Genomic DNA, 14,181 nt, shown 5'->3' on the forward strand with positions numbered 1-14,181 from the left:
CAGCCTGGACAACAGAGTGAGACTCCATCTCAAAAAAAAAAAAAAAAAAAAAAAAGATTTAAAATGTAAGGGGTTGCCAGGTGCAGTGGCTCACACCTGTAATCCCAGCACTTTGGGAGGCCGAGGCAGGCAGATCACTTGAGGTCACGAGTTCGAGGGCAGCCTGGCCGTCATGGTGAAACCGCATCTCTACTAAAAATACAAAAAAAAAAAAAAAAAAAAAAAAATTAGCCTGGCGTGGTGGTGGGCGCCTGTAATCCCAGCTACTTGAGAGGCTGAGGCAGGAGAATCGCTTGAATCTGGGATGTAGAGGTTGCAGTGAGCCAAGATTGCGCCACTGCGGCACTTCAGCCTGGGAGATCAAGCGAGACTCTGTCTTAAAAATAAATAAATAAAATAAAATAAAATAAAAATGTAAAGAGTAACCTGAACTCTACTTTCAATCAGTCATATGGCCTGTCATTTTGAACACAATCTATATGGAAAAAAAAACTTCTGCTATGATGTTTGTGCTGTTAAGCTCTGCCACTAGGAGGCAACACCATTCACAAACATGTTACACATAGGATAAGGTTTCTAACAGTCTTTTTGTGGTGGGTGAAAAATTCCAGGGTGGGAAATACATTGATTTCAGATAAGTAAATGTATAAAGAAGTATATACAGCAATCTAATGTCTATCAGTTGAGATTGAGTTAAATAAATCATGGTATAGCCTAACAAAGGAATACTATGAAGCCAATGAAAAGGACAACATATCAGTACTCTGAGATGAAATGCTCAATAATTTACTGCTATCTGAAATAAACAAGTTATAAGACATAATCACATGTTCTGTTTATGTTAAGTTACATGGCAATTTTTGAATGCAGAGAATACTCTAGAAAACACTGACCAAAATGTAACAGCTCCGGAAATTAGGACTTGGGAGGAGTTCAGCCTTCTTATTCTAATGAAAAAAAATTTTAATTGTTCACTCAGAACAGATTCTGACAGAAACTTCTTTTTAAAAATATTTCAGGCTGGATGCGGTGGCTCACACCTGTAGTCCCAGAACTTTGGGAGGCTGAGGTGGGGGGATCACTTAAGGCCAGGAATTCGAGGCCAGCCTGGCCAACATGGTGAAACCCCGTCTCTACTAAAAATACAAAACTTAGCCAGGTGTGGTGGCACAGGCCTGTAATCCCAGCTACTTGAGAGGCTGAGGCAGGAGAATCGCTTGAACCCAGGAGGTGGAAGTTGCAGTGAGCAGAGATCCACACCACTGCACTCCAGCCGGGGTGACCGAGTGAGACTGTCTCTCAAAAATAAACAAACAAACAAATAACAAATAAATAAATAAATAAATAAATTTTAATCTCCTTTCCAATTTACTCGAAATTTTCACAATCAAACCTGAATTCCTTTTGAAAATCGTTAAAAAAAAAAGTTCTAACCTTTTTCTGGTCTACTACATCTAGATATTCATGATAAAATCACAAAAATGCAAGGATTTTAATTACATTTTAACAATTACACTTACAAAATACTAGTTAGGAGTATAGCATTAAAATGAATTGACATAATTTCTAAAAACTACTTACAAGTTGGTAAAGCCTCCCACGATGAAAATGGACTTGGAATCAAAAAAGGAGAAATGAGACAAAGTGTCTTACACAGAGAAAGTGTTTAATGAATGATTAGTCTGGTTTTCAGAAAATAAATATGAAATTTATTAAAAAACTGCTTAAATGAAGGTATGCTTGTATGTCATAATTAGGGTTTGAATGGCTATAACGATGGACCCACATCAACAAGAGGCAAATTAACATAAATGCAAAGTCTTACTCAGAGGTTTAGGAAACGATATATACAATTAGAGAATAATGAAGCCCTGGCATAACAGTAAATGAAGTTTTTCTTTTTTTTTTTTTGAGATGGGGTCTTGCTCTGTTGCCCAGGCTGGAGTACAGTGCATGAATAGTTTTGAACTGTAATAAGTAGAAATTTGTAGGTTTCTTCAGATAGGCAAGAGTCTCACTGAAAACTGCTGGTAAGACAGACCTTATCTGGAGCATGTGTCCACGTATTTTCAGTGGAGGCAGTGAGGGAACACTTCAGGAGTGACATTGACAAGCTACTCCTTTACTTGGATCTTGCCTTAACAGCAAGACCTTCAACTACTTTACACTTTAAAAAAGCAAACTTTCTCTCTCACCCTGGTACTCTCTGTATCCACCTTACCCTACATTTTCTTCATAGCACTTATCATCCGACATAATACACTTATAAATGTGTACACACACACTTGTTCATTGTCTGTCTCCTCTATATTAGCATGTGGGCTTCATGAGATCAGAGACACTGATTTTTTCATTGCTCTTCTCTCCAGTGCCTGACACAGCTGGCACTCAAAATGCCAACTATATAAAATAATGAATGAAAGGCTGTACTGGAATATCTCTCCAGTTCTCACCAAATACGAGATTTCTTGATGCTATCATAAAACCCAGAGTAGAACTCCATGTTTTCCCACTTTTCACTTTATATATAATAGCTGCAGTTCTTTGATACCACTGATACTTTTTTCCTTTTTGTTATAGGATTTCCGGGGCAAACACTCACTTATTGTAAAGGACTCTTTTTTTTTTTTTTTTTTTTTTTTTTTTGAGACGGAGTCTCACTCTGTCGCCCAGGCTAGAGTGCAGTGGCCGGATCTCAGCTCACTGCAAGCTCCGCCTCCTGGGTTCACGCCATTCTCCTGCCTCAGCCTCCCGAGTAGCTGGGACTACAGGCGCCCGCCACCTCGCCCGGCTAGGTTTTGTATTTTTTTAGTAGAGACGGGGTTTCACCATTTTGGCCAGGATGGTCTCGATCTCCTGACCTCGTGATCCGCCCGTCTCGGCCTCCCAAAGTGCTGGGATTACAGGCTTGAGCCACCGCGCCTGGCCGTAAAGGACTCTTTTATACTACGATTCCTTTTTCCTGAATGTATATTTTTCACACATTTAGGATTTTATTAAAGTGGAATACTCAGTAACCTGAGAATAACTTATTTTTTTTTTTAAACAGATGTGGTCTTGCTATGTTACCCAGGCTGGTCTTGAACTAGCAATCCTCCTGCCTTGGTATCTCAAAGTGCTAGAATTACAGGCATGAGCCACTGCCAAGAATAACTTGTCATTCATAATCATTCTTGCCTTTGGAAGAAGGATAATTCCAATCTAACTGGGTAGTTACTATAGCACTCGTTGATATAGAAGCTATTATACAGGAAAAAGCCCCTTCCATGCTCTCCCATACAAATTTTTTTTTTTTTTGGAGACAGAGTCTCACTCTGTCCCCCAGGCTGGAGTGCAATGGTACGATCTTGGCTCACTGTGAACTTCACCTCCTGGGTTCAAGCAATTCTCCTGCCTCAGCCTCCTGAGTAGCTGGGATTACAGGTGCTCACTACCACACCTGGCTAATTTTTGTATTTTTAGTAGAGACAGGGTTTCACCATGTTGACCAGGCTGATCTCCAACTCCTGACCTCGTGATCCGCCCGCCTCGGCCTCTCAAAGTGCTGGGATTACAGGCCTTAGCCACTGCGCCCAGGTGATACAAATGTCAAGAGTAAGAAACTTCTACATTAATCTGCATGAAGGTCCAAAGTATCTAGAGTAATACCAGGACTCTATACATAGCATCAATGATACCACTGATATTTAAAAAGTTACCAATTGAATTAACTTTGTGGAATTATCATATCTTAAATTTATGATAATTATTTAAGAGGATTTAAGCGTTAAATATGAATGGGGAAAAGAGTCAGTTGGATTTGCATCCAAAAAAACCATATATATGAATGGGGAAATATTAGTATACAATTAAAATTCTGAAAATGTATACAGGTACCACCATAAACATGAAAAAAAAAAAGTTAAAAAGAAATTTAGGTATGTAAGCATTAGACAATCCCTTCTAAAACTAACTATAATAGTGATTTATCACTGTGATGAAGGGTTCAGTACAACTAACACTGACTGTCCTGTACAACTATCTACACTATCACTTCCTTTATAATCTCTTTACATTGACTCTTTTTGCCACAGCCTAAGTCACTGACATCATGGATGTGCTACATTAATTTTTTTCTGCAGTAATGTACAAATAAAATTATATTTAAAAGTTTTTGATTTGGAAATATAGTAGGAGGCAACTATAACCCTCCAAACATTCCTCTTACCCGAAATAGCCACTTTAACACAGGGACAGGACACTGGACATAGTGATAAGCAGATGTAAGGAAACCTTGTGTTGTCAAAAAAATCTGATCTGTTTTTCCCGATCTGAAAAAATAAAGTAAAATCAACATGACTATTAACTTCATGGCAAAATACTTCTACTATCACCACCACCACCACCACCACATCTGACATAATCAGAGAAATGAGCAAGCAAATCATCTTCAGTCCATGGAGGTGGACTCTACACAAATATGGATGAGTTACTCATAAAACAAATTTAATTGATGCCCTAAAGCTGATCCAATCTGTTGGCTAGGCTCCATATTTAACTGGTAGACAAAGCTATATTTGCTGGTAGTGTTGAGAGACAGCCTATCAAGTCTCAGACTGGGGAAGTACTTTAAAAAATTGGCAGCAAAACTGATGTGATCTCTCTAGAGCTGAGATATCATGCACTGAGAGAAATTAGATCAGTTTGGGCATTATGGTGGAGATTACTAGCTGCACATCCCAGCATCTATTTTTGCCTCTCTTCTTGGTAACTGAACCCTGATTTGTAGCTGCGAACACTAGCTGCCTGACATAAACATCACTCTCTGGCTTCCCTTGTGGCCAAGTGTGGCCATATTGACTAAGTTCTATTCAACTAACTTGGAGTGTGTGGAAATGCTGTGTGGAATTTCTGGGAATTTGAACTAAAGGCTGGAGCTCTAATAGCACCCGAAGCTAGGTGCTAAGAATGCTGGAGAAGAAAGATTATATGGTAAAACTGGCACTCCAGCCCTGGACTTGCTACTTTTATACTTCTTTCAAATACACTTCTTGTTTAAACCACTATTATTCTGACAGTCACTGTTATTATATACTGATCTTAATCCTAATTAATAAAGGCATGTGATGTGTCAAATAACTATCCTACACTGCTTCGTATAATTAAAGAAGAAAACATAAAGATCACTAGTAATAAGAGGATTAGGAAACTTAATAGGTCATAATAGAAATTAACCTTTTAGAAGATTATATGAGTCCGAAGTGTTTTAGAGTAATTTTTTATACATATAAAAGTAAAATGTCTATTTTTCTACTTACTTAAGAATAAGTTTTTCTACAGCACTTTGTCCAATAAAACCAGAGTCTCTTAAATCCAAGGTATACTGATTGAAAATTTTTCCAGAATTGAGGAAATTAAATATTTCTTCACCTGGATGATGATCAGGAATAGCATCAATTGTAACTGAAAATTTCTTTAGAAATTCCCTGAAACATAAAAACAAGTCAATCAATACCAAATTGTTACACTACATATACTTTTGTATTTAAAAGCTGGGTGCAAATAAAACTATTTTTTAAACCAATGTTAATCCCAAATTAGAAGACAAGCATGAGAAAAGTATGCTTTGCTTCTTCCACTTTTTGTAGCTGTTAGTCAAAAGCCACTAAATGTGTCTACGTGAAAAGAAACAATAACCAGGAGGAAAGATAAAAGATGAAACTTGGTCCTAACATTTGCCTTTCAAACCCATCACAGATAGATTAGAAACCTATCATAAATTATTCACTAACAGTCATCGATGGCCCATTTATTTTACAAAAACAAAACAAAAAAATGTAAAAACTGTAATAGGGTAAAATACATTATGAAAAATGCTATACCTGTGCTCTTCTAAGAGGCCATCCTCATCATCTGTACTGTCTTCTTCTCCAATTCTGATTGGGGATTTAATGCCTCGGCCTTGCCGTATGTCTTCTTGTAGTTGCTTCTGCAGTTCATCTAGCCTGAGAATTGGAAAGAATGTTATAACAGTTTACTCTAAGAATATTAAAAAACAGTCTTTAGTTTATATCTAAAAGCAGCACAAAGAAAACCCTTATTAAGTACCCTGGTATATGACAAATTTTGTTATACTATAGGTCAAATTATGTCTCCCAAATACATCACGATGTACAATTTTCATGAAAACAGATATATTTTAGGGGCTAGGTTTTTACCCAGTTACCGGTGTGGCATTAGAATAGTGTTCCATTGTATAAAAGACTTGAGGATTTCCATAAAGCTAGAACTTCAAGAATGATCTGTCCAAATCACTTACAGAATGGGAAAAAAATCCCTGGTAAGTTAACTATGCTTTCTAGCAGTAGTTGTCACTGTCATCATCATCACAACACCTAACACTTACCAAGCACTTAATATGTGACAGGCACTGTACTAAGGGCTTTATATATTAATTCTTTTAACCCTCACAACAACCCCATGTAGTAGTTTATACACCTTTTATAGACAAGAAAACTGAAATTAGAAAAGCAAAGTAACTTGCAAGAGCTTGTAATGCAAGGATGTGGGATTCATAGCCAGAGAGTCTAGCTCCCGAGTCCTTGCTTATACTGCCTCTCCAAGATTAAGTTATTTTAAACAAGGTTCTTACCCCAGCCACAAACAGTGGATAAGTACAGCTGAAGAGTAAATAACTAGTAAATGTACTGTTCTATCATTACAGAAAAGGGTCAATCATTCGATTAAACTAGTACCCCTATCTTTCATTTGTGAAGTGCTCGATTTTAAAGAAGGAACTTCAGATTCCATATCACAGATCACAAGAATTCGTGAAATATTTAAAGAATATTACAATACAGACAAGTTCTCTAATTAAATTCAGAAAGGAGGAAGCTTTTGAACTACTAATCATCTGAAAAATTCCTAAAGTTAGTTACTTGGTTATCAAGTTTGAGATATGTAGCACATACCAACTTCTATGTAATCAAGTCAGCTAAGCTGTTAGTGAAGTTCTCCAGGGTATGTTCAAGGACACTCCTTGAATTAACAAGGAATATATTTTTCCCCTCTTACTAGCAAAACCTATCCATAATGAGTCATGTAAATTTCATTAAGATCATTACGATCCTCAACTTTTTGATCTCTCTCTCTCTCATGTGTGTGTGTGTGGCAGGCAGGCGGGGGGAGCGGTGTTCATCATCATTCTAAACTTTTTTCTCAAAAGAGTAACTTGATAGAAATATTGCAGAAAATTGACCTGTGTGAACCCCCCCACCCACCAAACAACCCAATTAAAAACAGGCAAAGAATCTGAAAAGACATTTCTCTACTTGTGTAACAAATGGCCAATAAGCACATGAAAATATATTAACATCATTAGTCATTAGGGAAGGCAAACCAAACAATAAGGAGGTACCACTTTACTATTAGGATGGCTATTATCAAAACAAACAAACAAAAAACATAGAAAAAATAATGTGTTGGCAAAGATGTGGAGAAACTGGAACCCTTCTTCACTGTTGGCGCAGATGTGCAATGGTGCAGCCATTGTGGAAAACAGTGTGGTGGTACCTCAAAAAATTAAATGGAATTATCATATAATCCAGTAAGTCCACTTATGTGTATATATGCCCAACAAAATTTAAAGGAGAGACCTGAAGAGAGATTTGTATACCCATGTTCAAAGCAGCATTATTCACAGTAGCCAAAAAGTGGAAGCAGTCCAAAGGTCCACTGACAGATGACTAAAGAAAATGTGTTATAGACATAATACAAAGGAATTATCAGCTTTAAAAAAAATGGAAATTCTGACACATGCTATAATATGAATAAACTCTGAAGACACTGCCCTAAATGAAATAAGACAGTCATAAAAGGACAAATATAACACCACTTACATGAGGTACCTACAACAGTCAATTTCATAGAGACAAAGTAGAAGGGTAGTTGCTGAGGGTGGGAGGAAGGGGAGAATGGGGAGTTATTGTTTAATGGGTATGGAGTTCAGTTTGGAACGATGAAAAAGTTCTGAAGCTAGATGGTGGTAATGGTTGCACAACATATAAATGTATTTAATGCCACTGAACTATACATGTAAAAACAGTTAAAACGGTAAATTTTATATGTATTTTCCATTTAAAAAAACACAAAAAATTCTACCCACGCTTTCGATCTAGAATTTCAGCTATCAGATGCTCGTTGTAATGAACAGAAAGGAATTTATATTATTAGTTAGTCCAGTATACTATAAAAACCTGGATCTTTTGATCTAGTCTATGAAGAAGAGAGCCCGTCTTATTCCTTTTTTTTTCTTTTTTTTGAGACGGGGTCTTATTCTGTCACCCAGACTGGAGTGCAGTGACTCAATCACAGCTCACTGCAGCCTTGACCTCCTTGGGCTCAGATGATCCTCCCACCTCAGCCTGTTGAGTAGCTAGGACCAGAGGCATGTGGCACCATGACTGGCTAATTTTTGTATTTTTTGTAGAGATGGGGTTTCACCATGTTGCCCAGGCTGGTCTCAAACTCCTGGGCTCAAGAGATCCGCTTGCCTTGGCCTCCTAAAGTATTGGATTACAGGCATGAGCCACCATACCAGGCCTCTTTTTTTCATTTGAGACTGGGTCTCACTCTGCCACCCAGGCTGGAGTGAAGTGGCGCCATCACGGCTCACCACAGCCTTGAACTCCTGGGCTCAAGTAATCTTGTCTGGGTCTCCCAAAGTGCTGTGATTACAGGCATGAGCCACTGCGTCCAGCCAACACATCTTATTCTAACACAGTTGACAACAGAGTCCGAATTGCATGCTAATTTCTCACGATTTTTTTAAAAAGGTAAATTAAGGCCGGGCGCGGTGGCTCAAGCCTGTAATCCCCGCACTTTGGGAGGCCGAGACGGGCGGATCACAAGGTCAGGAGATCGAGACCATCCTGGCTAACACGGTGAAACCCCGTCTCTACTAAAAAAATACAAAAAACTAGCCGGGCGTGGTGGCCGGCGCCTGTAGTCCCAGCTACTCGGGAGGCTGAGGCAGGAGAATGGCGTGAACCCGGGAGGCGGATCTTGCAGTGAGCTGAGATCCGGCCACTGCACTCCAGCCTGGGCGACCGAGCAAGACTCCGTCACAAAAAAAAAAAAAAGGTAAATTAAAAGTAAGCCACACAAACAAGCAGAATGTTAAATTTAGCAAAATTAATCTTTATGCTAACGAACCTTTGTGTGTCTTCCATTTCCTTCACTAGACGCTCTAAGGTATTTGTGTAAGTTCCAGGATGAACATGTTCCTAAAACAAGAAAATTTAGAAATACTTTACAACATGTCTTAGTAGAAGAACTGGAAAGTTTTAAGTAATTAAGGGTATGGAAGACTATTTTCTATTTCAATAATCTGGGCCAGGATAAAACATTTCTTAAAGGATAATTTTCACCATCATGCTTTAAATTCAGTATTTTGCACTGCAGACAAATTGATTTTACTACCTATTAGGAAAGGCAGTACTTATAAAACCCTACTAACTTTGAAATGTGACTGCAAACACTCAAGGACTCTGTGGCTACCCTGTCTTTACTTTTAAATTCTATTTTAGTAGAATCAAACTACTAATTTTTAGGTGTTACCATGGAATATTAACACCTTCCCCACCAAATTTTACAGACATCTTAGAATTTAATTCAGCTTATTCCCAAGATAGAATGAAGCACTTTATAAATAAAATTGCACACCACAATCAACAACATTTCTACACTCTACCTTCATTTACAGATGTGGTCTCCAAAGCAGGGGGTGTGCAAGGTGATCCATTGGGGTGCAGGAAGAAAATAATAGAACTTCTATTTATATGGAACTTCTATAGAGACTCCAGTAGAACTTAGTCTATAGTAACTTCTACGTAATTTCTATAGGAAAATACTTATTTTTCTCTTCTTCCTTCTAAATTCTGTTTTTGCATATGCTTTAGAAAGTACACAGTATCATAGTGGTACATATAATCTAAAGGTATACATATATGTTGGGGTACATGCTCAAAAATTGTTTTTACTAATAAAAGTGTGTGTGATCAAAAGAGTTTGGAGACCACTGACTTAACAGTAATAAAACTAAAGATATGGAAACTCATTTACCAAACAAGAATTATTCCATTTTCAGTCCAATTATAACACTAAATTTTAAAGTAAGTTCCAATAATCCACCCCTTTCACTAATCATCTTTCCCTCTTCAAGTAAAGATAAATGTCACAGTACTTACTGTGTAGTCTGATGACTGAGATCTAAGCCCCTTAGAAAGAGCAGGAGGCTTTCCTGTAGTTGCAGGAGTCTGATTGAAGTTCAAAGCCATTATTTCTTCCAGTGACTTTAATGTTTCCTCTTCCTCATCACTGTCTAGGTTGTAACCTAAACTTTCTTCATCACTATCAAAATCACCCCTTAGTTTTCGTTTCAGTGCACTGCTACCTGCATTGGAATTTCCTGAACTCTCTCTTTCTGAAGGGGCTTTATCTGAAGGTGCTGCAGGGCTTGGGACACATGACACAACTTCCAAAGCAGCAGGGGGAGACTTTGTAGGAGTGCCATATTCTGAGCGCAAAGGTCCCCCAGAAATTTTCCCTGAAGATACATTAGAATCAGCCTTATTAGTCTTTGCTTTGTGTTCCTTGTGTTTGGTGGATTCTGTAGAATGCCCAGAACATTCTTTAGATGAGGAACGCTCTTTATCTCTTTTAGAAACTGGAAGAGTACAATTTTTAGCATTTAATGGTACTAGAGAGGAACCAGCACTTGGAACATGGGAAAGTAAAGGTAGTTTTGTCTCCTTCTCCTTTGTCATGGAGCTACTGGTTTTATTTTTCTGAGGGTTGCTAGCTTTTTTAATTGCAGACTTTTCCTGAGGTAAAGGTAAGTGGGGTTTCTGCATCTTAGTCTCCTTGGCACCTGCCACTCGGATTTGGTCACTATTCCTGGTAGAATGGTGGCTAGAATTTGAAGGTGCTAAGCCTGCAGAAGAGCGATCAGTTTCATCATTCGGTTCCTTGGATATATCTTCTAAGCGTAACACATCACCAGGTGTCTTCAGTGCAATATGTTTTATAAATTTTTCTTTCTGATGTGGTCCATCAGGACGCTTCTCAAGGAAGGACTCTTTTGCTTTTGGTATCATAGATTCTCTTGTGCTTCTCAGATCTGAGTCCACAGAGTTCCTTTTTCTTTTTTCAGGGAATTTATTCTGCTTAGAGCCTGCTAAAATTTAATTTTTCTTAGATTAGTGAAAAATATACTTTCCAACTTTAATAAAGTTTATTCAGTGAGTGTCTAGAACACCCTAATGAAATGTTTAAAATTCTAAGTATTAAGGCTGAGATTAGTCACCATGTATGGAATGCAGAAAAAGAGTTAATGTTATTTATCAACTGGATAAATACTGGTGTCCAAGAAATTTAAAGCTAATGACAAATGCTCATTTTTAATTCCAAAGCTATGAAAAGTTTACCACCTTAACAGAATTAAAGATGCCACTCCCTAAAACAAACGACTATATATTGGTACCAAGTTAAGGATTCCATAGGCACTTTTGGAAATTCTTTTAGACCTAGGACTACCTGGTTGCAGAAATGTAACACTTCTACATTTAAATGTATAGTACTTTAAAACACATATAGGATAAGCAGTTGAAGGCAGATAAATGTTAATCTCTCATTAAAAAAAAAAAAAAAATCACAGTGTGTCCCAACGCAGTATGACTGGTGTACTTACAAAAGGGAAAATTTGGAGACAAAGACAGACACGCACAGAGGGAATACAAAGTGAAAATACACAAGGAAAAGATGCTGTGTGACTGGAGTGATGTAGCTGTAAGTCAAGAAATGCCAAAGATTGCAGGCAAACGCCAGAAGCTAGAAGAGGTAAGGAAGTATTCTTCCCTAGAGTTGCCAGAGACATCATGGCCCTATTGATATCCTGATTTTAAACTTCTAGCTTCTAGAACGGTGAAACAATACTTTGCTGTTTTAAGCCACCCTGGTTTTGGCACTTTGTTATGGCAGCCCTAGGAAACTAATATAAGCTATGTTTATTATAGCCCCATCCTGAAGTACTTTAATAACCACATACATTTGAATGAACCAGTTTTTAAAAATTCATATTGTGGGCTGAGTGCGGTGGGCCAAACCTGTAATCCCAGCATTTTGGGAGGCCGAGGTGGGCAGATCACTTGAGGTCAGGAGTTTGAGACCAGCCTGGCCAACACGGCGAAACCCTGTCTCTACTGAAAATACAAAAATTAGCTCAGCATGGTGGTGAGTGCCTGTACTCCCAGCTACTTGGGAGGCCAACACAGGAGAATCGCTTGAACCTGGGAGGTGGAGGTTGCACTGAGCTGAGATGGCACCACTGCACGCCAGCCTGAGCAACAGAGCAAGACTCCATTAAAAAAAAAAAAAAAATTCACTTTAACCTGATGCAGTGGTGTGTGCCTATATAGTCCCAGCTACTCAGGAGGCTGAGGTAGTAAGATAACTTGAGCCCAGGAGTTCAAGACCACCCTAAGTACCAAAGCAAGACTTCACCTCAAAAAAACAAAACAACAAAAAAAAATCCAAAACATTCACTATTTATACAATCAGTTATCCCCAAACCAGATTTCCCTAAATCAGATTTTCTGCACATGGACAGATGTCTCTCTACTCCCCAAGAGTTTGCTTGAAAAATCCAAAATGGCTAGGCATAGTGGCTCATGCCTGTAATACCAGAACTTTGGGAGGCCAAGGTGGGAGTTCGTGAGCTCAGGCGAAACCCTGCCTCTACAAAAAGTACAACCCCATCAATCCCTTCTCTACTCAAAAAATTTCTTATCTTTTGGCCATGTCCGGTGGCTCATGCTTATAATCCCAGCACTTTGGGAGGCTGAGGCAGGAGGATCACTTGAGCTCAGGAGGTTGAGACCAGCTTAGGCAACACAGTGAAACACTGTCTCTACAAAAACTACAAAAATTAGCCAGGTGCAGTGGCATGTGCCTGTAGTCCCATCTACTTGGGAGGCTGAGGTGGGAGGACTGCTTGAGCCCCATAAGGTTACAGTGTGCTACAATTGTGCCACTGCACTCCAGCCTGGGCACCAGAGTGAGACCTGTGTCAAAATAAGTAAAATAAAATAAAGTCCCCCAAAACCAAACTTGAGAGTTAGGCAATTATGATTTGGATAACTTGACCAATATATAATCTGAAAAATTCAATTTATAAAAATTAACTAATTAATTAACAAATGCCCTTATCTCTGTTCTTTTACAGATATCTCCCATTACTCGAGGAAATCATTCCATCCCATTCAGTTTTCTGGGGTTAAATGTCTTATAAAAAAGGACAGGGGTCACAGGATGAGAAATTAAATGACTAAACAAAAGAGAAGATTTGGGGTACTGATTACCGTAAGTATGAGATTACAAAAAATGAGCTACAGAGCTGCCAGTTTGAGTTTTGTTCCATTTTTCTAGAGAAGTCAGATAATTTAAATATAGCTAGAAATGAGGAGAAATTCCTGCTTTGCTCAGAAATTATCCAGGGTTGATCCAGGAGGAGACAAACACTGCTTGTAGAAGATGTTTAGGATAAGTCAGCTTATTGCAAGGTTTCATCATCTAGAATTAGAGGAAAGTGAATTGGTACTGCAGGTAGGATCCCCTTTAGTAAGCTCTTCAGGTCAGGTGATTAATTGCAAAATGTTCATAATTATTTTTGTATCCTTTGTTCAGCCTGTAGAGAATATTTGTTTCACAACTTTTCAAATATTTCAAATATACTAATACATAAAATATTCATATAAGAGAGAGATTGAGTTGGTAAAAAGAAAGGAGGCTGGGCATGGTGGCTCACCCCCATAATCCCAGCACTTTGGGAGGCTGAGGCAGGAGGATTGCTTGAGCCCAGGAGTTCAATGCTGCGAGTGAGTTATAATCGCACTACTGCACTCCAGCCTAGGAAACAGTGAGACTCCATCTTAAGCAAAAGGAGAAATCCAATGGCCATTAATAGGTGATTGGTTATTTTTATTTTTTTATTTTTTTGAGATGGAGTCTCGCTTTGTCACCCAGGCTGGAGTGCAGTGGCCGGATCTCAGCTCACTGCAAGCTCCGCCTGGCTGGTTTACGCCGTTCTCCTGCCTCAGCCTCCCGAGTAGCTGGGACTACAGGCGCCTGCCACCTCGCCCAGCT

The 14,181-nt window shown here is 38.6% G+C and overlaps 1 protein-coding gene across 3 annotated transcripts in view; it reads right to left on the minus strand.

The window, feature by feature from the left end:
• SLF2 (SMC5-SMC6 complex localization factor 2) overlaps positions 1-14,181 on the minus strand; it is a 54,151-nt gene that overhangs the window by 31,150 nt on the left and 8,820 nt on the right. For 2 of the 3 annotated variants that reach the window (XM_010356104.2, XM_010356103.2), the window contains exons 5-9: positions 10,227-11,215; positions 9,193-9,263; positions 5,862-5,984; positions 5,298-5,465; positions 4,208-4,310 (exon numbers count right to left, since the gene is read on the minus strand). In XM_010356104.2, coding sequence (XP_010354406.2) covers positions 4,208-4,310; positions 5,298-5,465; positions 5,862-5,984; positions 9,193-9,263; positions 10,227-11,215 — 1,454 coding nt within the window. The remainder of the gene's footprint in view (positions 1-4,207; positions 4,311-5,297; positions 5,466-5,861; positions 5,985-9,192; positions 9,264-10,226; positions 11,216-14,181) is intronic. The other variant, XM_030940661.1, reaches the window with a different exon arrangement.

This window comes from Rhinopithecus roxellana, chromosome 11 (genome assembly GCF_007565055.1).
Source record: "Rhinopithecus roxellana isolate Shanxi Qingling chromosome 11, ASM756505v1, whole genome shotgun sequence".
Lineage (NCBI taxonomy): Eukaryota > Metazoa > Chordata > Mammalia > Primates > Cercopithecidae > Rhinopithecus > Rhinopithecus roxellana.